At 45.5% G+C, this 21,646-nt stretch overlaps 1 protein-coding gene across 1 annotated transcript in view; it reads left to right on the plus strand.

The window, feature by feature from the left end:
* Positions 1 to 7,818, plus strand: part of LOC135554532 (voltage-dependent P/Q-type calcium channel subunit alpha-1A-like) — a 176,832-nt gene extending 169,014 nt beyond the window's left edge. Inside the window, 4 exon segments of the mRNA XM_064986876.1 lie at positions 5,473 to 5,689; positions 5,860 to 6,161; positions 7,015 to 7,270; positions 7,273 to 7,818. Of these exon segments, the coding sequence (XP_064842948.1) occupies positions 5,473 to 5,689; positions 5,860 to 6,161; positions 7,015 to 7,270; positions 7,273 to 7,793 (1,296 nt within the window). The 3' untranslated portion in view covers positions 7,794 to 7,818.
* Positions 7,819 to 21,646: the final 13,828 nt, after the last annotated feature.

The following is a 21,646-nucleotide window of genomic DNA, read 5'->3' on the forward strand; positions in this document are numbered from 1 at the left end:
TCTGGTACAGAGATAGCCCCCCAGTTTTAGGATCTTAGCAGGGATGGAGTCATGTCCAGGAGTTTAGTTATTCTTCAGTGACCTGATGGTGGTGCAGATCAAAGCTCTGGATGGTGGGCAGTGTTTGGAGCTCCTCCAGGTCTGAGTAGTCAACTTCACCTCTGGACATCTTAGGGGACAGAGAAAACTTCTTGGGTTGTCTTCGGGGCATCACACAACTTGTGCATGTTTTATCTGTCCCCACCAGGTTGATTTTCTTGTGCTTTGGAGATCCACCACTCATTTTGTCATAGAGTACTCTGTGTCTCCTTCCGCTGCCACACACACACACACACACACACACACACACACACACACACACACACACACACACACACACACACACACACACACACACACACACACACACACACACACACAGATACACACACACATACACACACACACACACACACACACACACACACACACACACACACACACACACACACACACACACACACACACACACACACCAGCTAAGATGTACATTCTTCTGCCCTCATAACTATCACGGCTGTCAAGCCCCAAACCTTAGTTCTTTCTCTTCCCTTTTCTCTCTCCAGCCTCAGTTCTTATCTTCTATCCAAATCAATCTTTATTTCTCTTTCTCTCTCCAGCTAAAGTTATTATCTTCCATCTAAATTTTCTTTCTTTCCCTCTTCTCTAATGGTTTTGCTACAAAGGTGACTTGAAATGTGGTGTTTTGTTTCAACCAGGTTTGAATTTGAAATCTTGCCCAACTACCAATGATCTAGTGTCATTTTGGGGTCAATATTTCTTTGAGAAGGTATTGATCAGGTGGTCTAGTAGTGTACTGTCATTCTCAAGCTAAAAAATATATAATAAATAGGATTCTGCCAACTTTAAACAAATGCTGCTGCTATGTGTGTATGTGTGACTATGTCCTAATGTCCTGACAGAGTATGTGTGTGTGTGTGTGTGTGTGTCATCCAGTCTTCTTTTGTACTCTTGTGTGTCATAAGTTGAGCCTTTACACTGTACTTCACCATACTGTTGTTTTTTCCCTAGTAGCATGGTGTGTTATGGTGTTGATGGGTGTTGTTGCTATTGGTGACTGTGGTGTAGATGGTAGTGTTGTTGCCATGGTGACCCTGTCTATAACACTGTCTCTGGCCCTCCAGTGTCTGTGCTCTACTGTGGTAAGTGTTGTTTCTCCCCTCACCGCTGCTTTTGTGTCTAACCGGGTTCTCTCTCTCTCTCTCTCTCTCTCTCTCTCTCTCTCTCTCTCTCTCTCTCTCTCTCTCTCTCTCTCTCCTCTCCTCTCCTCCCTCTCACCTCCCTTTCTTTCCGGGTTATCCCCACCCATATTTATCCCCCTCTCCATTTCTCCCTCGCTCTCTGCCCGTGCCTCCCCCGTTATCCGATTTTCACCCCCTCCCCTTACCTTTTTCACCTCTCCCTTCGCTATTTATTTGCGTATCCATCCCTCTCTCCTTCCCTGTCCCTCTGTCCTCTTCTGTGTGTCTGTGTGTGCCCTACCTGTGCTGTATCCATGGCTGTGGTGTGTGTGTGTGTCTTCTCTGTGCTCACACAGCAGCGAAGGAAAGGGAGGCAGCGTGGAAATAACCTCAGTGTATGTACCCTGTCTTCCTCATCTCTCCCCCTTCTTTTCTCTCTCACTCACTGATTCACTCACTCACGATAACCATTTCTCTCTTTCTCTGTCTGTCTCCATCTCTGTCTCTCTCTCCTCATGTCATCTCCTAACATGCTTGTGAATTTCTAAGTCATTTAAACACAAGGTTCTTAGCTGATTCAACTGGATTTCATAAATTCAGATAATTTGATTAATTTTAGTCATCTGAACTTTTTTTGTCAACACAGCAGTTATGTTGCTTCAGTTGATTTGACTTCATGGTTGTGAATTTCTAAGTTAAGTTCACACATAGTGCTTAGCCGATTCAACTTGATTTCATAAGTTTAAAAAAATTGCAACTCAACAAAGGTTGTTGACTTGGCTATACACAATTAGTCATTTTGACTGAATACTCCTCCCCTTCTATTTGTCTTTGACTACCCTGTTTGTTGAAACATAAGACTGACTGATTGCAGGGTAGGAGCTTCTCTGTCTCTCTCTCTTCCTGCTGCTGCTCTGTGTTGGGTGTACCACGTTTGTTGGGTGTATCACGTGTGTTGGGTGTACCACGTGTGTTGGGTGTATCATGCCTGTGTGCTTGTCTGTGCTGATGTATTGGTGTTGGTGTTGCATGCAGGTCAGGAGTATGTGTGTCCTTGTTGGAGTGATTTTGTGCGTGTGTGCATGCATGTGTGTGTTTTCCTGTGTGTGTATGCTTGGTGAGTGTGTTTGTTGTTTGTGATTAGTGTGTGCTTGGTGTATGTGTCTCCATGTGTGTTTGTGTGTGTGAGGGTATCCTAGCTACACACTGTCTGCTGGTTTCAGTCCATTATCATCTATTCTGGTTTCAACCTGGAATACCAGGGGAGTTAACTCTACATCCAAATGATCCCTTCGTTCAATATAGAATCGGAAACCAACAGACACTGGCGGACTAGTACTGAGCAGGCCTGGTATATACAGTATGCAGGTGTGTACCAGTAGCATTATAGGCACTGTCCTGGTGTCCAGCAGCCCTAGGAGGTCAGAGCGGCTCCCCGTGCCCCAGAAAGAGAACTCCTGAGTGGGGCTGAGGACTCGGGACAGCTCCTATGTGCACGCTGGCAGAGGGGGCTGGCAGAGCCTTGTGTTATGATTTTGGGGGAGGGATTGGGTGGGGACGGGGTGGATTAGTCTTTTGGGGGGATTAGGAGATACTGACCTATCTTTCCAGATGAAGTCCTGGATGCATGTCAGGCCTATAGGATTGTGTTATGATTTTGGGGGAGGGATTGGGTGGGGACGGGGTGGATTAGTCTTTTGGGGGGATTAGGAGATACTGACCTATCTTTCCAGATGAAGTCCTGGATGCATGTCAGGCCTATTGCCTCCCTTTCTTGTTTGTCTTCGTCCTCTTCTCTTTTTTCTCACTCTCTCTCTCTCGCTCTCTTTCTCTCTCTCTCTGCCTGAGGCAGCATGATGTATATATGATACTAATACAGGCATGTGTGTGGAACAGTATGGGGGGGGTTGTCATGGGTTACCTGGTACCCACCTCTACAAGGCTATACTGTATATGGTAGGAATGTAGAAGCACACACATGTAAAAGTCAGGTAAACAACTATACAATATATACACACACACAGGTCGACACACTCCGTTTCCCCATTATGTCTGGAGACTATAGAAAGGAGACATGAGGAAAGTAAACCCGAGAAGCCTGCTGTGTGACTACTCTTCTCCTCTCTGTCCACTCTCCCATCATCCCTCTCTCTCTCTCTTTCTCCATCCCACTCTCCCATCATCCCTCTCTCTCTCTTTCTCCATCCCACTCTCCCATCCTCCCTCTCTCTCTTTCTCCATCCCACTCTCACATCATCTCTCTCTTTCTCCATCCCACTCTCCCATCATCTCTCCCTCCCTCTCTTTCTCCATCCCACTCTCCCATCATCCCTCTCTCTCTCTTTCTTTCTCCATCCCACTCTCCCATCATCCCTCTCTCTCTCTTTCTCCATCCCACTCTCCCATCATCCCTCTCTCTCTCTCTCTCTCTCTTTTCCATCCCACTCTCCCATCATCCCTCTCTCTCTCTCTTTCTCCATCCCACTCTCCCATCATCCCTCGCTCTCTCTTTCTCCATCCCACTCTCCCATCATCCCTCTCTCTCTCTTTCTCCATCCCACTCTCCCATCATCCCTCTCTCTCTCTCTCTCTTTCTCCATCCCACTCTCCCATCATCCCTCGCTCTCTCTCTTTCTCCATCCCACTCTCCCATCATCCCTCTCTCTCTCTTTCTCCATCCCACTCTCCCATCATCCCTCTCTCTCTCTTTCTCCATCCCACTCTCCCATCATCCCTCTCTCTCTTCTCCATCCCACTCTCCCATCATCCCTCTCTCTCTCTTCTCCATCCCACTCTCCCATCATCCCTCTCTCTCTTTCTCCATCCCACTCTCCCATCATCCCTCTCTCTCTCTTTCTCCATCCCACTCTCCCATCATCCCTCTCTCTCTCTTTCTCCATCCCACTCTCCCATCATCCCTCTCTCTCTCTTTCTCCATCCCACTCTCCCATCATCCCTCTCTGTCTCTCTCTTTCTCCATCCCACTCTCCCATCATCCCTCTCTCTTTCTCCATCCCACTCTCCCATCATCCCTCTCTCTCTTTCTCCATCCCACTCTCCCATCATCCCTCTCTCTCTCTCTTTCTCCATCCCACTCTCCCATCATCCTTCTCTCTCTTTCTCCATCCCATTCTCCCTTCATCCCTCTCTCTCTCTCTTTCTCCATCCCACTCTCACATCATCTCTCTCTTTCTCCATCCCACTCTCCCATCATCCCTCGCTCTCTCTCTTTCTCCATCCCACTCTCCCATCATCTCCCATCCCATCCCTCATCTCTCTCTCTTTTCTCCATCCCACTCTCCCATCATCCCTCGCTCTCTCTCTCTCCATCCCACTCTCCCATCATCCCTCTCTCTCTCTTTTCTCCATCCCACTCTCCCATCATCCCTCTCTCCCTCTCTTTCTCCATCCCACTCTCCCATCATCCCTCTCTCTCTCTCTCTCTCTCTTTCTCCATCCCACTCTCCCATCATCCCTCTCTCTCTCTCTTTCTCCATCCCACTCTCCCATCATCCCACTCTCTCTCTCTTTCTCCATCCCACTCTCCCATCATCCCTCTCTCTCTCTCTTTCTCCATCCCACTCTCCCATCATCCCTCTCTCGCTCTCTTTCTCCATCCCACTCTCCCATCATCCCTCTCTCTCTCTCTTTCTCCATCCCACTCTCCCATCATCCCTCTCTCTCTCTCTCTTTCTCCATCCCACTCTCCCATCATCCCTCGCTCTCTCTCTTTCTCCATCCCACTCTCACATCATCCCTCTCTCTCTCTTTCTCCATCCCACTCTCCCATCATCCCTCTCTGTCTCTCTTTCTCCATCCCACTCTCCCATCATCCCTCTCTCTCTCTCTTTCTCCATCCCACTCTCCCATCATCCCTCTCTCTCTCTCTTTCTCCATCCCACTCTCCCATCATCCCTCTCCTCCATCCCACTCTCCCATCCCCTCTCTCCCATCATCCCTCTCTCTCTCTCTTTCTCCATCCCACTCTCCCATCATCCCTCTCTCGCTCTCTTTCTCCATCCCACTCTCCCATCATCCCTCTCTCGCTCTCTTTCTCCATCCCACTCTCCCATCATCCCTCTCTCTCTCTTTCTCCATCCCACTCTCCCATCATCCCTCTCTCTCTCTCTTTCTCCATCCCACTCTCCCATCATCCCTCTCTCGCTCTCTTTCTCCATCCCACTCTCCCATCATCCCTCTCTCGCTCTCTTTCTCCATCCCACTCTCTCAGACTATAACAGATAATAGTCCTATGAAGCGCTCGGCCTCCTCCCTTGGTCACAGTCGATCTGGGAGGGGCCAGAGGGAAAGGGGAGGGGCCGATGATTATGCAATGGAGTATGTGATCCCCGAGGAGGGCGGAGCACCGAGGCACAGCCACCGACGCCGCGACCGAAGCCACCGGGCCTCCGAGCGGTCACTGTGTCGATATACAGACGCAGATACAGGTCAGAGACAGAGACAGAATGTGTGTGAGTCAGAGAGTGTGTGAGGAGAACGTACTTAGTTCCCTGAGTTGCTACTGTATAAAAGTGTGTTTGATGTTGTCATGTTGTCATGGTTACAAAGACCCTAGAGATACCATGATGACAACAATAACTGGCCTCCATTCCGGCAGGACTGGGCACAGACTTGAGCACCACCACTCAGTCAGGTGACCTGCCACCCAAGGAGAAGGACCGTGACCGCGACAGAGACCGCAGTCGGCAGAAAGACCGCAAACACCACCACCATCACCACCACCATCACAGCGGCTCTGTGGACAAGGAGCGCTACACACCAGACCGCGCCGACCGGGGGGGAGAGCACGGTGGTCACAGACAGCCCCGAGGAGACAGAGACCACGACCGGGATAGGGAGCACGACCGTCGCTGGTCACGGTCACCCAGCGAGGGCAGAGAGTGCATGACACACAGACAGGTGGGCATCTATGATGTGTGTCAACATTGAGCCACCTCTCTAACTGTTTTAGCCTCAGGTTCTCCTTTTAGTTCTACCTTGAGTGTCTCCCCCATCTCCTTGGCCTAAATATCTTTAGGCGGCTGACTATCTCTTGTGTTTCCCTTTTTGACACTTCCATACATTGTCTATTCATTAACTATTGTTGTTTATAGGATTCAGCAGTTTAGACACACACTTACACACAGAGGTGATTGGTTAACAACATAGATTTAGATAAGAGACAGACTGAACAAGGCAACAACATTGAAAGAGTGCATTGTGGGTACCTTCACAATCACCATTTTGAGGCCTACTGTGTCAGATCTGATCTCTTCTTTTCTTTTCTCCTGTTGTTTTTGTGTCCTCTCTTTATTCTTCATGACTCATCGCTTTTCTCTGTTTTCTACGGTGTATGCTGACTCCCATCATTTTCTATATATCTCTTCTCTTTCTTTCTTTTTTGTCTTTCTTTTCCCGGCATCCTTCCTTCCCTCACACTCTCCTGATTGCTCTCTTCTTCTTCTTCTTCTTCTCGTCGCTGTTGTTGTTCTTGTTGTTATTGTCTGTTGTTCTCTTTCTCCCTCTCTTTATTTATCTCTCTTTGTCTTTCTCTTTCTCTCTTTTTCTCACTCCCTTTCTTTTCCCTCCCTCTCTCTCTTCCTTCTTACCTCCCTCCCTCCCTCCCTGACTCCCTCTTCCTCCCTTTCTCTCTTCCTCCCTTTCTCTCTTCCTCCCTTTCTCTCTTCCTCCCTCTCTCTCTTCCTCCCTCTCTCTGTTCGTGTCGTCGTTAATTTTATGGTTCTTTTTTTATTTGCCTTCAATGTTCGTGTAGGGCAGTAGTTCGGTGAGCGAAAGTCCCGCTCCCTCTACCTCGGGGACCAGTTCCCCGAGACGAGGCCGTCGGCAACTCCCTCAGACCCCAGCAACGCCCCGCCCACACGTCACCTACTCTCCTGTTGTCCGTAAAGCCATGGCCACACCTCCCGGAGCCCAGCCCCTGGGGCGCAATTCCACCCCCGCCCCTCACCGCTTCTCCCCTGAGCCCCCCCAGGGACCTCCCCCGCCCCACCATGGCTCACCCAACCAAGTCTGCCACCCCCTCCCCGCTGGGGGGATGGGGGAGGAGGAGGAGGAGAGAGTGGGTCGCTGGAGGGCGACGGCTGCTTCTACAACCAGGACTACCAGGATTACGACCGTGAGCACCACAAACCGCCTCCCTACGAGCAGAGCCCCACACAGGGCAACCCTCACAAGCCTCACCCCCTCAACCACCCTACTCTCCCCGTGCTAAACCATCCCCCAACCCCACAGCAGCAGCACCCTATCAACCCGCACCCAAACAACTCCCACCCCAACAACCCCCACTCCCGCAACTCGCCCAGGACTTCCCGCCACGCGCCCCCACCCAACACCACCCCCACCCCCCAGGGGCAGCAGCCACCCCCCACTCGACGTCTCCCCAACGGGTACCGTGCCTCTTCCCCCTCCTCGCAACACCACCACGGCCCCACCCACCCCGGGCCCCACAAGGTCCCCCCTCCCCAGCCTAGAGGGCCCCGCACTAAAGACCTGCACGAACCCTACAACAACACGGATGATAACAGGTGCTAGCCTCTGGAGACTATGGCGGGATGGATGGAGGGATGGAGGGAGGGCTCAACCACACTGTCTGAGTTATCAGTCCCTACCTCCCAGCCCAGGAAAACACACAGCCAGATCACTGATCACCATGAGACAGGGGAAACCAAGGCCTGATTCTTTCTTTCCTTATTTCCATTTGTTTTTATTTTAGTTTCTTCTGCTGCTCAGTGTTTCCCGGGGATGGAGGGAGTGAGGAAGGGGTAGTAAGAATAAAGGGATGAGGAGGAGGACCACTGAAGGATGAGTGGAAATGAGTGAACAGGGTATGGAGTACAAAACAATTCCTCCTCCAAAAACTATGGAACCCAGCTCATCAGATGCAAGGAGTTTTCAAAATGGATGATACGGGGACGGATGCTTTTCTCAATGTATCATGATGCTACGCCTCTGGAAACAATATTAAAAACCGCCACAACGACCAAGACGTCATCACGTAATCAACGCAAAAAACTATGACATTGCGGAAACTAAGTGGAGTTGCGTTAGTTGCAAAAACCAACCACGAACCCCGATGATGGGGAGATATTGATGAGTTTTATCATCTGTGTTTACTGTTAATAATGACATCAGTGATGATGAGCCTTCCACCTGAGTGTGGTGGGGGGAGTGGGGGGGACACTGGGACACACACCCTAACTCTGAACGAGAGGGGGGGGGGTTATGTCGGCGGAATCTATCCATTCCAACCCCCCAACCCCCCAAAAAAGATTCCGCCCCAACCGAGTAGAGAAGAAACATAAAAAAGTGGATGGTGAACATAAAAAAAATAAACTTAAAAATAAACATTTTCTTCAGTATTTCTTCTTCTACTCCTGCGGCTGCTACTTTTCCCTCTTCCTCTTCTTCTTCTTCTTCTTCGTCTTCTTTCGAAACATTGAAGCTTGATTCTTCTGTTGCACCCGCACAGCTTCGTTGGAACTTGCAGAGTTTAAAAACCTGTGGAATCCTGCATGATTGATACAAAAAAATGATAACAAAGAGAAACTACTGTAATGTGGGGGAAACTATCCCTGGGTCCTTTTTATATTAGTCTGTGGGGTTCTCTCTTTTTCCTGTAAATCCCTTTGTTTCTCTCTCTTCTCCCTGAGGCGTCCCTCTCTCTCTCTCTCTCTCTCTTCCTGTGCTGGAGGTATAATCAGGATAGTTAGGATGGATGGAGAGATGGGGCGATGAGGAAGAGAAGCTCAAGGTCCAAGCCTTTTTTATGCGGAGGGACAGGATGATCTATTTCCCACTTTGTTCTTATTGAAATGCTCTGTGCCAAATTATAACTGTTGATGTGGCTGAAATTGCACAATCATTTTCAAGGAAGTAGATATTTTGTTACAAGGCCTACTTTTATTTCATGGAAGGAAAGAAGGCAGGAAAGTATGAAAACGCAGACCCCACATATTATTGGTTCATATTAAAAGGGAGTTGAAACTGGGGGAGGAAGTTACAAGCACGCTCCATGGTCCTTATTGGCTCTTCATCTGCTGATGCATAGCCTCGTTCAAACCAGAGATATGTTTCTAGTCTTCCAGGGTTTGTGTTTGAAAGAGCGATGAAAAGAGAGAGAGAGAAAGAAAGGCCGATGAAAGGAGGGAACCTCTTCACCTTTCGTTTATTTGTTATTAATAGTGATAATGGTTCTATAGATACTGATAACAATACTATTGATGATTATGATAATAATGATGATGATAATAATAACGATGATAATAATGGTGATGATGATGATGACGATGTTCATGCTTGTGAGACAGAATTATTTTAGTCATGTATTTGTGTTTGTTACTTTCGAGTCGATTGTGCTCAGCGCGTCACCATCTTTGTTTAGTGAGACGTTCTGTCTGGTTGGTGGTCCACTGGTCCGGCTGGTGGGCGGAGCTTTGTCAGAGAAGTGCATTGTGGGAACAGGAGTAATCATAGGAATGACTCTGATACAGTGTAATACGGTGGGGAAGGGAAAAGGAACTTAAAAAGAACTTAAAAAAAAACTATGTCAAACGTCATACCGGAAATCATGCATCTGACATGTATTGGACAGTTGTTTGCATATATTAATCATTTGGGTAAATATAGGGCAGCTAAATGGTCACTCTTGCTTAGGTAACGGGGTCTACAGACTAAAGTAGACCAGATAAAGCAGTAATGAAACAGAGCTCCTCTACCAGTTTGGCCCTCTAGGTGGCACTGTATGCAATACATTGCATCCCTGTCCTATTTTATCATTGTATCACCCCTTCTATTTTGACTGTCGGATTCCACTGTTTTCGTATCTGTCTTTAAACTGGGAGCATAAGGTTAAAGTGTTGTCTGTCACTGGTGGATCACCTCCTTTGTGTTCAGGACATGTAACACAGCCAATCACAAATGCACAGGACATGTATCACAGCCAATGAAAATGCATGGGAGAAACAATGACTGGGTCTTTTCTGCCAAACCTCTGTGTCCTGTTTCACCCTATTCTCTTTTTGTGTGTCTTTGTGCGCCTCAACCTAACATCCATCCTAATACCCACCACTGTCCCGTACAGTGTCTCTCTCACAGTTGCCGGACTTTGAGGATTTCCATAGTGAACCATTCATTTATTAGAATGATGTCATTCTTATTCTTATTATTACACCTCATGTCAAAACCAGTAGTGTCAGGTAACAGTGTTTGTTCACGGCTGCCATAGATATAGCGCAGTTAGATCTGCACATATCTGGATTCTGATGTACTGTAAAGACATATCCCATGATTCTATGTACCACACTTTGACCAGAAAGTGCACAGGCACATTGCCTTTACAGTATTCATCTAACGTAGGAATGTCATAGATGTGTATAAGTCACATCACAACACTGATAAGATAGGAATACACAGATACACTCTCAGTATGTAGCTCTTGGCTGTAGCAAGTATGCGTGTACGTGCGTATGGCGTGTGTGTGTTTGCATGTGTGTCTGTGTATGAATGCGTTCTTTTATAGCAGAATGTGTGTGTACATTCAATGTGTGTGTGTACATCAATAGCTAGCTGTTTTCGTTGGATATTTCATTTCATTTGTTTATTTGCTTTGAATATTTTGTGATGAGATTTGAGTTTGTGTGTGTGTGTGTGTGTGTGTGTGTGTGTGTGTGTGTGTGTGTGTGTGTGTGTGTGTGTGTGTGTGTGTGTGTGTGTGTGTGTGTGTGTGTGTGTGTGTGTGTGTGTGTGTGTGTGTGTGTGTGTGTGTGAGTTAGCCTGTGTTTGTGTGTCTGTGTGCAAGATGAAATAAGATGTCAATCACCCTACAATTGAAACTATGAGAGGCCCTAACATTCACTGTCAATCATTGTGTCCTGTACTGACCAACCATCCACTAACAACACATATTCTAAATAACCCCACTGTTACTTCAAAAAGCAATGTATGAGCTGCTATGGAAAACATAGAAATAAAAGCATTTTAAGTACCAAAAAAATACCAAAAAAAGGGAAAATATCTACTTCCAGAACTGCATGTGCTATGTGCATGCCACACCGTGGGTGAACAGTCATCTTCAGGAATCAAAAAATAAGAATATGAATTCAGATTTAAAAAAAATATATGAATATAGATAGATGTTTTTACTAAGCAACATGTTTTCTTTCTTCCTTCTATTTTTGAGAACAAAAAAGGTTTAAAAAATCGATAAAAAAAATAAAATTGTCAAAAGAGCGACATGATGACTTTGGTGAGAATCAAAGTTGGTTTGTTTAATTATGTTGCCAGCTGTTAACTGTAAACATGGATGTGAGACACTACACAACCATGTTCAGGACACAAAAAAAGAGAACTCCTGTTTTAAAGAAGAGAATCCAATTAAAAGAGATGGGGATATCCCTGCCTACTTCTGGGTGGGGCCAGGAGCCAGCCAAATCTGACGATGTAACCCTTAAAACTGGCTGTGGGATCTTTTATCTCTCACTCACTCCCTCTCTATTTCTCTCTCACTCTTGTCTCTCACTCTTATCTCTCACACTCTCAACCTATCTCACCGCTATTTCTACCCGTGCATTTTGTAATTCCAGACAGAATTCTTCCTAATGAATAAAAACCAGAGAGAATGCACACTGTTGGTCTGGAGAGACTTCCGTTTCTTTTTTTGTGTGTGTTTTCAAGTGTATGCTTGAATGTGTGCGTATGTTTGAGTGAAATGTGTATTGTAGTGAGAATGAGAGTGTGTTTGCATGGGGTTATAGATTTGGAGAAGTAGAGACATTTGATGTGTGTAACGGAGTGTGTTGTTATGTGTAAGGTAGTGTGTATAAGTGCATTTAGGAGTGTAAATATTGTGTCTCTGCTATCTCCTGTCTGTTTCTAGTGTTCCCCCTGCCTGCCCTGTCCCACTGGTCTGTTTCTAGTGTTCCCCCTGCCTGCCCTGTCCCACTGGTCTGTTTCTAGTGTTGCCCCTGCCTGCCCTGTCCCACTGGTCTGTTTCTAGTGTTCCCCCTGCCTGCCCTGTCCCACTGGTCTGTTTCTAGTGTTCCCCCTGCCTGCCGTGTCCCACTGGTCTGTTTCTAGTGTTCCCCCTGCCTGCCCTGTCCCACTGGGTACAGACATCAATTCAACCTCTATTCCAACTTAATTCAATTGAAATGGCATGGAAACAAAGCTGATTCAACCATTGTGTGCCCACTGGTCTGTTTCTATTGTTCCTCCAGCCTTCCCTGTGTGTTCTGGTCTGTTTCTAGTGTTCCCCCTGCCTAGACTGTGTGTTCTGGTCTGTTTCTAGTGTTCCCCCTGCCTAGACTGTGTGTTCTGGTCTGTTTCTAGTGTTCTCCCTGTCTACCCTGTGATTCTGGGCTGTTTCTAGTGTTCCCCCTGCCTAGCCCATATATTCTAGTCTGTTTTTAGTGTCCCCCCAGGCTACCCTGTAGGTTCTGGTCTGTTTCTAGTGTTCTCCCTGTCTACCCTGTGTGTTCTGGTCTGTTTCTAGTGTCCCCCCTGCCTATCCTGTGTGTTCTGGTCTGTTTCTAGTGTCCCCCCTGCGTACCCTGTGTGTTATGGTCTGTTTCTAGTGGCCCCCCTGCTTGCACTGTGTGTTCTGTTTACTTTAGAGAGGACAGCTTCAGATCAGATTGCTGCTGGAAACATAAGCAGTACAATCAATGGGCCGGATGTCACATTCCACACCTCTACTCCCCTCCTATTCTCCACTACTTCCACCTTCCCCTAAGATCCCCCCATCTTTCCCTCACCCGGCCGCTCTTCTGCTCCTCCTATGCTCCTTATCCTTCCCTCAACCTCCCTCTCTCTTCTCCTACCTTATGTCCATCTCTTCTCTCCTCACACATTCCTCCTCCGCATTCCTCCTTTTTCTCTCCACTGTACTTCCTCCCTCCTGTCTAAAAACATGTATCCTCTCTGCTCACCTTTTCTCTCCTCTCCTTACATTTCAGTTCATTCGGCTGTTGTATTATGCACTCATCTAAAAGTGAATATGTAGGTGACAACCATATTAAAAGCCTGATAGTAAGACATCATAAAAACGTATGCATGTGTATAACAAGTTATAAAGCAGTATGCAGACTTTCAGTTGTTACCTATATTTTATTGAGACATTGTCTGTTCATCAAATGGACACAGGAATAAATATTGTGCAGGTGAGATGGAAACCCTGAAACTGGCTCATAAAAAACCCTCCAATAGGAAAATAGGAAAAATCTGTATTATCAGGATAACTAACTAAAGTTTTATTTCACTCTGCTTCCTTTATTAATCCAATTAGCTGTGCTACAGAAATGTCATGTAACTGCCAGAGGTACACAACCCCTCACTCTCTCCCTCCTCTCCATCCCTCCCTTTTCCTGGTGCTGCCTGTTGGCCAGATGTGAGCCAGGCGGATGTGTGAGGTGTTCTGTCCTAATGTCTGTTCTATATATAACACCCTAATACTCCACACACACACACACACACACACACACACACACACACACACACACACACACACACACACACACACACACACACACACACACACACACACACACACACACACATCCTCCATCATCCCCCACATTCTGCTGCCAGCTCCACTTCCTGTATCCTGCCCCCCTCTATTTCCCCCGCTCTCTCGCTCCCCCTCCCTCCCTCCTTCATTTCTCTCCCCTACTCCTTCCATACCCGGGCCAGACCAAACACACAGTGAGGGTGGAAGGCAGATTTAACAACATTGTTCACACCCCACCGGCTAGTATAGCCTACTCTCCAAGGGGCCAGATTCCGATATTTTGGAAATGTATGCCTTTCCTACGCACACCTTTCAAATCAAATCAAATGTTATTGGTCACATGCACATATTAACAGATGTTATTGCGGGTGTAGTGAAATGCTTGTGTTCCTAGCTCCAACAGTGCAGTAGTATCTAACAATTCACAAAAATACACACAAATCTAAAAGTAAAAGAATGGCATTAAGAAATATATAAATATTAGGACCAGCAATGTTGGAGTGGCATTGACTAAAATACAGTAGAATAGAATACAGTAAATACATGTGAGCAGTACAAGCAGTATGTAAACATTATTTAAGTAACTAGTGTTCCATTATTAAAATGGCCAGTGATTCCATGTCTATCTATATAGGGCAGTAGCCTCTAAAATAAAATATAATAAAATGAAATTGTATTTGTCGCATGCGCCGAATACAACAGGTGTAGACATGACAGTGAAATGGTTACTCACAAGCCATTAACCAACAAAGCAGTTTCAAGAATAAATATATATTTTTAAATAATAATAATTAAGGAGCAACAGTAAAAGTACAGTAGCAAGGCAATTTACAGCAGGTTCCGGTACAGAATCAATATGGAGGCTATATACAGCAGATTCCGGCACATAGTCGAAATGGAGGCTATATACAGCAGGTTCCGGTACAGAGTCAATATGGAGGCTATATACAGCAGGTTCCGGTACAGAGCCAATATGGAGGCTATATACAGCAGATTCAGGTACAGTGTCTATATGGAGGCTATATACAGCAGGTTCCGGCACATAGTTGAAATGGAGGCAATATACAGCAGGTTCCGGTACAGAGTCAATATGGAGGCTATATACAGCAGGTTCCAGTACAGAGCCAATATGGAGGCTATATACAGCAGATTCAGGTACAGAGTCAATATAGAGGCTATATACAGCAGATTCAGGTACAGAGTCAATATGGGGGCAATATACAGCAGGTTCCGGAAACAGAGTCAATATGGAGGCTATATGCAGCAGATTCCGGTACAGAGTCAATATGGAGGCAATATACAGCAGATCCGGGTACAGAGTCAATATGGAGGCTATATGCAGCAGATTCCGGTACAGAGTCAATAAGGAGGCAATATACAGCAGATTCGGGTACAGAGTCAATATGGAGGCTATATACAGCAGGTTCCAGTACAGAGTCAATATGGAGGCTATATACATCAGCTTCCGGTACAGAGTCAATATGGAGGCTATATGCAGCAGATTCCGGTACAGAGTCAATAAGGAGGCAATATACAGCAGATTCCGGTACAGAGTCAATATGGATGCTATATACAGCAGGTTCCGGTACAGAGTCAATATGGAGGCTATATGCAGCAGATTCCGGAACAGAGTCAATATGGAGGCTATATACATCAGATTCCGGTACAGAGTCAATATGGAGGCTATATACAGCAGGTTCCGGTACAGAGTCAATATGGAGGCTATATACATCAGATTCGGGTACAGAGTCAATATGGAGGCTATATACAGCAGGTTCCGGAACAGAGTCAATATGGAGGCTATATACATCAGATTCCGGTACAGAGTCAATATGGAGGCTATATGCAGCAGGTTCCGGTACAGAGTCAATATGGAGGCTATATGAAGCAAATTCCGGTACAGAGTCCATATGGAGGCTATATACATCAGATTCCGGTACGGAGTCAATATGGAGGCTATATACAGCAGGTTCCGGTACAGAGTTTATATGGAGGCTATATGCGGCAGGTTCCGGTACAGAGTTTATATGGAGGCTGTATGCGTCAGGTTCCGGTACAGAGTCAATATGGAGGCTATATACAGCAGGTTCCGGTACCGAGTCTATATGGAGGCAATATACAGCAGATTCCGGTACAAAGTAAATATGGAGGCTGTATGAAACAGATTCCGGTACAGAGTCAATATGGAGGCTATATACAGCAGATTCCGGTACAGAGTCTATATGGAGGCAATATACAGCAGATTCCGGTACAAAGTACATATGGAGGCTGTATGAAACAGATTCCGGTACAGAATCAATATGGAGGCTATATGCAGCAGATTCCGGTACAGAGTCAATATGGAGGCTATATGCAGCAGATTCCGGTACAGAGTCAATATGGAGGCTATATACTGCAGGTTCCAGTACAGACTCAATATGGAGGCAATATCCAGCAGGTTCCGGTACAGAATCAATATGGAGGCTATATACACCAGGTTCCGGTACAGGTAGAGTCCATATGGAGGCTATATGCGGCAGGTTCCGGTACAGAGTTTATATGGAGGCTGTATGCGTCAGGTTCCGGTACAGAGTCAATATGGAGGCTATATACAGCAGGTTCCGGTACCGAGTCTATATGGAGGCAATATACAGCAGATTCCGGTACAAAGTAAATATGGAGGCTGTATGAAACAGATTCCGGTACAGAATCAATATGGAGGCTATATGCAGCAGATTCTGGTACAGAGTCAATATGGAGGCTATATACTGCAGGTTCCAGTACAGACTCAATATGGAGGCAATATCCAGCAGGTTCCGGTACAGAATCAATATGGAGGCTATATACACCAGGTTCCGGTACAGGTACAGAGTCCATATGGAGGCTATATACAGCAGGTTGCGGAACACAGTCAATATGTAGGCTATATACAGCAGATTCCGGTACAGAGTCAATATGGAGGCTATATACAGCAGGTTCCGGAACAGAGTCAATATGGAGGCTATATACAGCAGGTTCCGGTACAGAGTCAATATGGAGGCTATATACAGCAGGTTCCAGTACAGAGGCAATATGGAGGCTAGATACATCAGGTTCCGGTACAGTGTCAATATGGAGGCTATATACAGCAGGTTCCGGTACAGTGTCAATATGGAGGCTATATACAGCAGGTTCCGGTACAGAGTTTATATGGAGGCTATATACAGCAGGTTCCGGTACAGAGTTTATATGGAGGCTATGTACAGCAGGTTCCGGTACAGAGTCAATATGGAGGCTATATGCAGCAGATTCCGGTACAGAGTCAATATGAAGGCTTTATGAAGTAGATTCCGTTACAGAGTCAATATGGAGGCTATATACAGCAGATTCCGGTACAGAGTCAATATGGAGGCTATATGCAGCAGATTCCGGTACAGAGTCAATATGGATTCTATATGCAGCAGATTCCGGTACAGAGTCAATATGGAGGCTATATACAGCAGATTCCGGTACAGAGTCAATATGGAGGCTATATGCAGCAGATTCCGGTACAGAGTCAATATGGAGGCTATATGCAGCAGATTCCGGTACAGAGTCAATATGGAGGCTATATACAGCAGGTTCCGGTAAAGAGTCAATATGGAGGCTATATACAGCAGGTTCCAGTACAGAGTCAACATGGAGGCTATATACAGTAGATTCCGGTACAGAGTAAATATGGAGGCTATATGAAGCAAATTCCGGTACAGAGTCAATATGGAGGCTATGTGCAGCAGATTCCGGAACAGAGTCAACATGGAGGCTATATACAGCAGGTTCCAGTACAGAGTTTATTTGGAGGCTATATACAGCAGGTTCCGGTACAGAGTCTATATGGAGGCTATATACATCAGATTCCGGTACAGAATCAATATGGAGGCTATATGCAGCAGATTCCGGTACAGAGTCAATATGGAGGCTATATGAAGCAAATTCCTGTACAGAGTCAATATGGAGGCTAGGTGCAGCAGATCCTGGATCAGAGTCAATATGGAGGCTATATACAGCAGGTTCCGGTACAGAGTCAATATGGAGGCTATATGCAGCAGATTTCGGTACAGAGTCAATATGGAGGCTATATACAGCAGATTCCGGCACAGAGTCAATATGGAGGCTATATACAGCAGATTCCGGCACAGAGTCAATATGGAGGCTATGTACAGCAGATTCCGGCACAGAGTCAATATGGAGGCTATATACAGCAGATTCCGGCACAGAGTCAATATGGAGGCTATATACAGCAGGTTCCGGAACAGAGTAAGGGAATTCCCCCCTGAAATGGACAAAAATGAATGGGAAACCATTGGCATAGTACAAACCATGTACACAATGGACAATACCACCCAAATCGGCGTTGATTCATGCAAAATGTTTTGCAAATGCCATATGGCAATTGCCAGTTGTAACACTTCAAAATCCAACAGGTGGCGTGTGCGCTCCACCTTGGTTTTTCATATAGGAAATGGACCCCAAGTCAACATCCAAAAGCCAAATTTTTAAAAAATGATTTTTTTGTCAAAAACTTATCACCCCTTAAAAAAGTGTTTTCTGGACCGTTTTTCGAAATTCTTTCACTTTTTTTGTCAATTACACATGTGTAAGAACTGTATGAATATACTTTTGTCCAATTTTACTATCATATTTTTTTTTTTAATTACATGCGCATAAGGCATATGTTTTCTCGATTTGGAATATGATTTCATAGGAAGTCAAAAGTCAAAAATTGCAAAATTTCATAAAAAACTTCACACACCCCTAAAAAAGTGCTTTCTGGACCATTTTTCGAAATTCTTTAGAATTTTGTGTCAATTACACACGTATAAGAACTCTATCAACATACTTTATTCATATTTTATTATCATAATTTTTTTTTTTTTTTACTTGTGCATTAGGCATATGTTTTCTCCATTTGGAATATGATTTCATAGGAAGTCAAAAGTCAAAAATAGCTACATTTTATAAAAAACTTCACACACCCTTAAAAAGTGGCATATGTTTTGTGGGGGCCAAATGTCATAAGAAATTTGACATGCTCAAAAATCCTACAGAAATGCAAAATTGACTGGCTTGATGAACTCGGGATGGCCGGGCAGTGATTGTTGTTCCTTTCCATCACTCGTGGTGTTGATTTCATCATGTCCATTTGTTTATGTTTTCTCACTCTTGCAAAGTCACTGTGCATTTGCAATATGGTTAACTGGGCATTCACCATCACGAATTTGTCATGCTATAAAAATTGTGCAGGAATGCCAAATTGACTGGCCCGATGAACTCGGGATGGCTGGGCAGTGATTCTGGTACCTCTCCAGCGCTTGTTAGGGTTGATTTCAGAATGTCACTTTTGGTGATGGTTCACTGTTGAAACATACTGCAAATGTTTTCTCACTTTTGCAAAGTCACTGTGCATTTGCAATATGGTTAACTGGGCATTCACCATCACGAATTTGTCATGCTATAAAAATTGTGCAGGAATGCCAAATTGACTGGCCCGATGAACTCGGGATGGCTGGGCAGTGATTCTGGTACCTCTCCAGCGCTTGTTAGGGTTGATTTCAGAATGTCACTTTTGGTGATGGTACCTCACTGTTGAAACATACTGCAAATGTTTTCTCACTTTTGCAAAGTCACTGTGCATTTGCAATATGGTTAACTGGGCATTCACCATCACGAATTTGTCATGCTATAAAAATTGTGCAGGAATGCCAAATTGACTGGCCCGATGAACTCGGGATGGCTGGGCAGTGATTCTGGTACCTCTCCATCGCTCGTTAGGGTTGATTTCAGAATGTCACTTTTGGTGATGGTACCTCACTGTTAAAACATATTGCAAATGTTTTCTCACTTTTGCAAAGTCACTGAAAATCGTGCAGGAATGCAAAATTGACTGGCCCGATGAACTCGGGATGGCTGGGCAGTGATTCTGGTACCTCTCCATCGCTCGTTAGAGTTGATTTCAGAATGTCCATTTGTTTATGTTTTCTCACTCTTGCAAAGTCACTGTGCATTTGCAATATGGTTAACTGGGCATTCACCATCACGAATTTGTCATGCTATAAAAATTGTGCAGGAATGCCAAATTGACTGGCCCGATGAACTCGGGATGGCTGGGCAGTGATTCTGGTACCTCTCCATCGCTCGTTAGGGTTGATTTCAGAATGTCACTTTTGGTGATGGTACCTCACTGTTAAAACATATTGCAAATGTTTTCTCACTTTTGCAAAGTCACTGAAAATCGTGCAGGAATGCAAAATTGACTGGCCCGATGAACTCGGGATGGCTGGGCAGTGATTCTGGTACCTCTCCATCGCTCGTTAGGGTTGTTTTCAGAATGTCACTTTTGGTGATGGTACCTCACCGTTTAAACATATTGCAAATGGACAAGAGTCACCAGCAAGTCACCATCCATCAGTCAATTTGATATCATTCTGACACCAAACTGATACAAACTGACACCAAACCCACTTTTCCCAACTCGTTTAGGAGCCAAGTATCACATACTTCAGAGCTGGCCCAAAATTCACAACGCCTTCGGTTCAAACCATAAAAAAAACATAAAACACGTAGTTACGTTCTAGCTGCGGGTCCATTTCTTGTGTTATGTGTAGGCCTAGCTGAGGCGACCCCGAATCCCAAGTTTCGGCTCGATAGGTCATTTGGTGTCCGAGTAAAACCCTAATTGGTGCTGAAAATCCACTTTTTTCAATTACTTGCTACGGGGTCCTTGAATGAGCTATCGGAGAGAAACGTTGGGTTCTGTCTCTACGGGCCGAGACGGTCACAATGCACCTAGTCTTGTGACTCTGGGACATTTCTAAATGTCGCCATTTTCGTAATGGTCAAAATGAATTGAAGTCATTGCAAATGTACAAGGCTGTTTCTCGGTCCGAGAACCTTCTAGAGCGACGTAACTCACCACGCACTATCGACCTCAGGTCTAGAACAGGTCTTTCTAAACCTAACGGTTCCGCCGCTGTCACCCAAAATCAAATGACGTGGTGCAGGCTTCATTTTGGGCCTACTTTTCTAATGCTCGCTGCTCTCAGACCGAGCGAGCTACGGTCAAGCGGGATATCTCGTTGAACTCGGCACGGCCTAGGGATTAGGTTTATGCCATTGCCCACTCTCTGTGTCTTTAGGCACCACACTTTTTTACTCCATCCTTGCTGTGTGTGTGTGAGAGCTTTTCTTTGACATCTGCTGGGAGAAATGACTGATTTACAGTTCAGGAGGGTTACCTAGTCACACATATGATGTTTAAAAAAGATGTGACTTTTTTAACCCTTCAAAACAGACAGTGTGACCCAATTAAAGACACTTCCGGTTGGCACAGGAAGCTATAAGTAAACACATGTCTTGATTGACATAGACACTTACAGAATCCTGAGTTTTAAGTCTTTAAGTTGAGAATTGACTGATCTACACAGGGTTGAATGCAGAGTCATTTTCACCTTTGCTGGTGATGTACATCCAAATACCTTTTGGGTGAATTTAACCACTTCCGGTTGCTCCAGGAAGCTTAGAATCGACACAGGTAGACCTCATAGTGGTCTGATGGACTGTCATAGAAGACAGGTTGATAAGGCATTCATAACCCACATAGGCTTCAGGTTGAATTTAGAGGTGAAGGCAATGTATTCCTATGGGGAGAGAAGTCAATGAAAACTGTTTTTATGTAAACACCTTCTTTTAACTGTGAAGGGTTAATGCCACACGGTCAAGGTTAGGCTTGCACAGATCGGGAGTACCTTAGGAACATTCCTGTGTTTGAATTGTCCTTCTAAACCTAACGGTTCCGCCGCTGTCACCCAAAATCAAATGACATTGTGGTGCAGGCTTCATTTTGGGCCTACTTTTCTAATGGTCGCTGCGCTTAGACCGAGCGAGC

Source organism: Oncorhynchus masou, chromosome 14 (genome assembly GCF_036934945.1).
Source record: "Oncorhynchus masou masou isolate Uvic2021 chromosome 14, UVic_Omas_1.1, whole genome shotgun sequence".
NCBI classification, from domain to species: domain Eukaryota; kingdom Metazoa; phylum Chordata; class Actinopteri; order Salmoniformes; family Salmonidae; genus Oncorhynchus; species Oncorhynchus masou.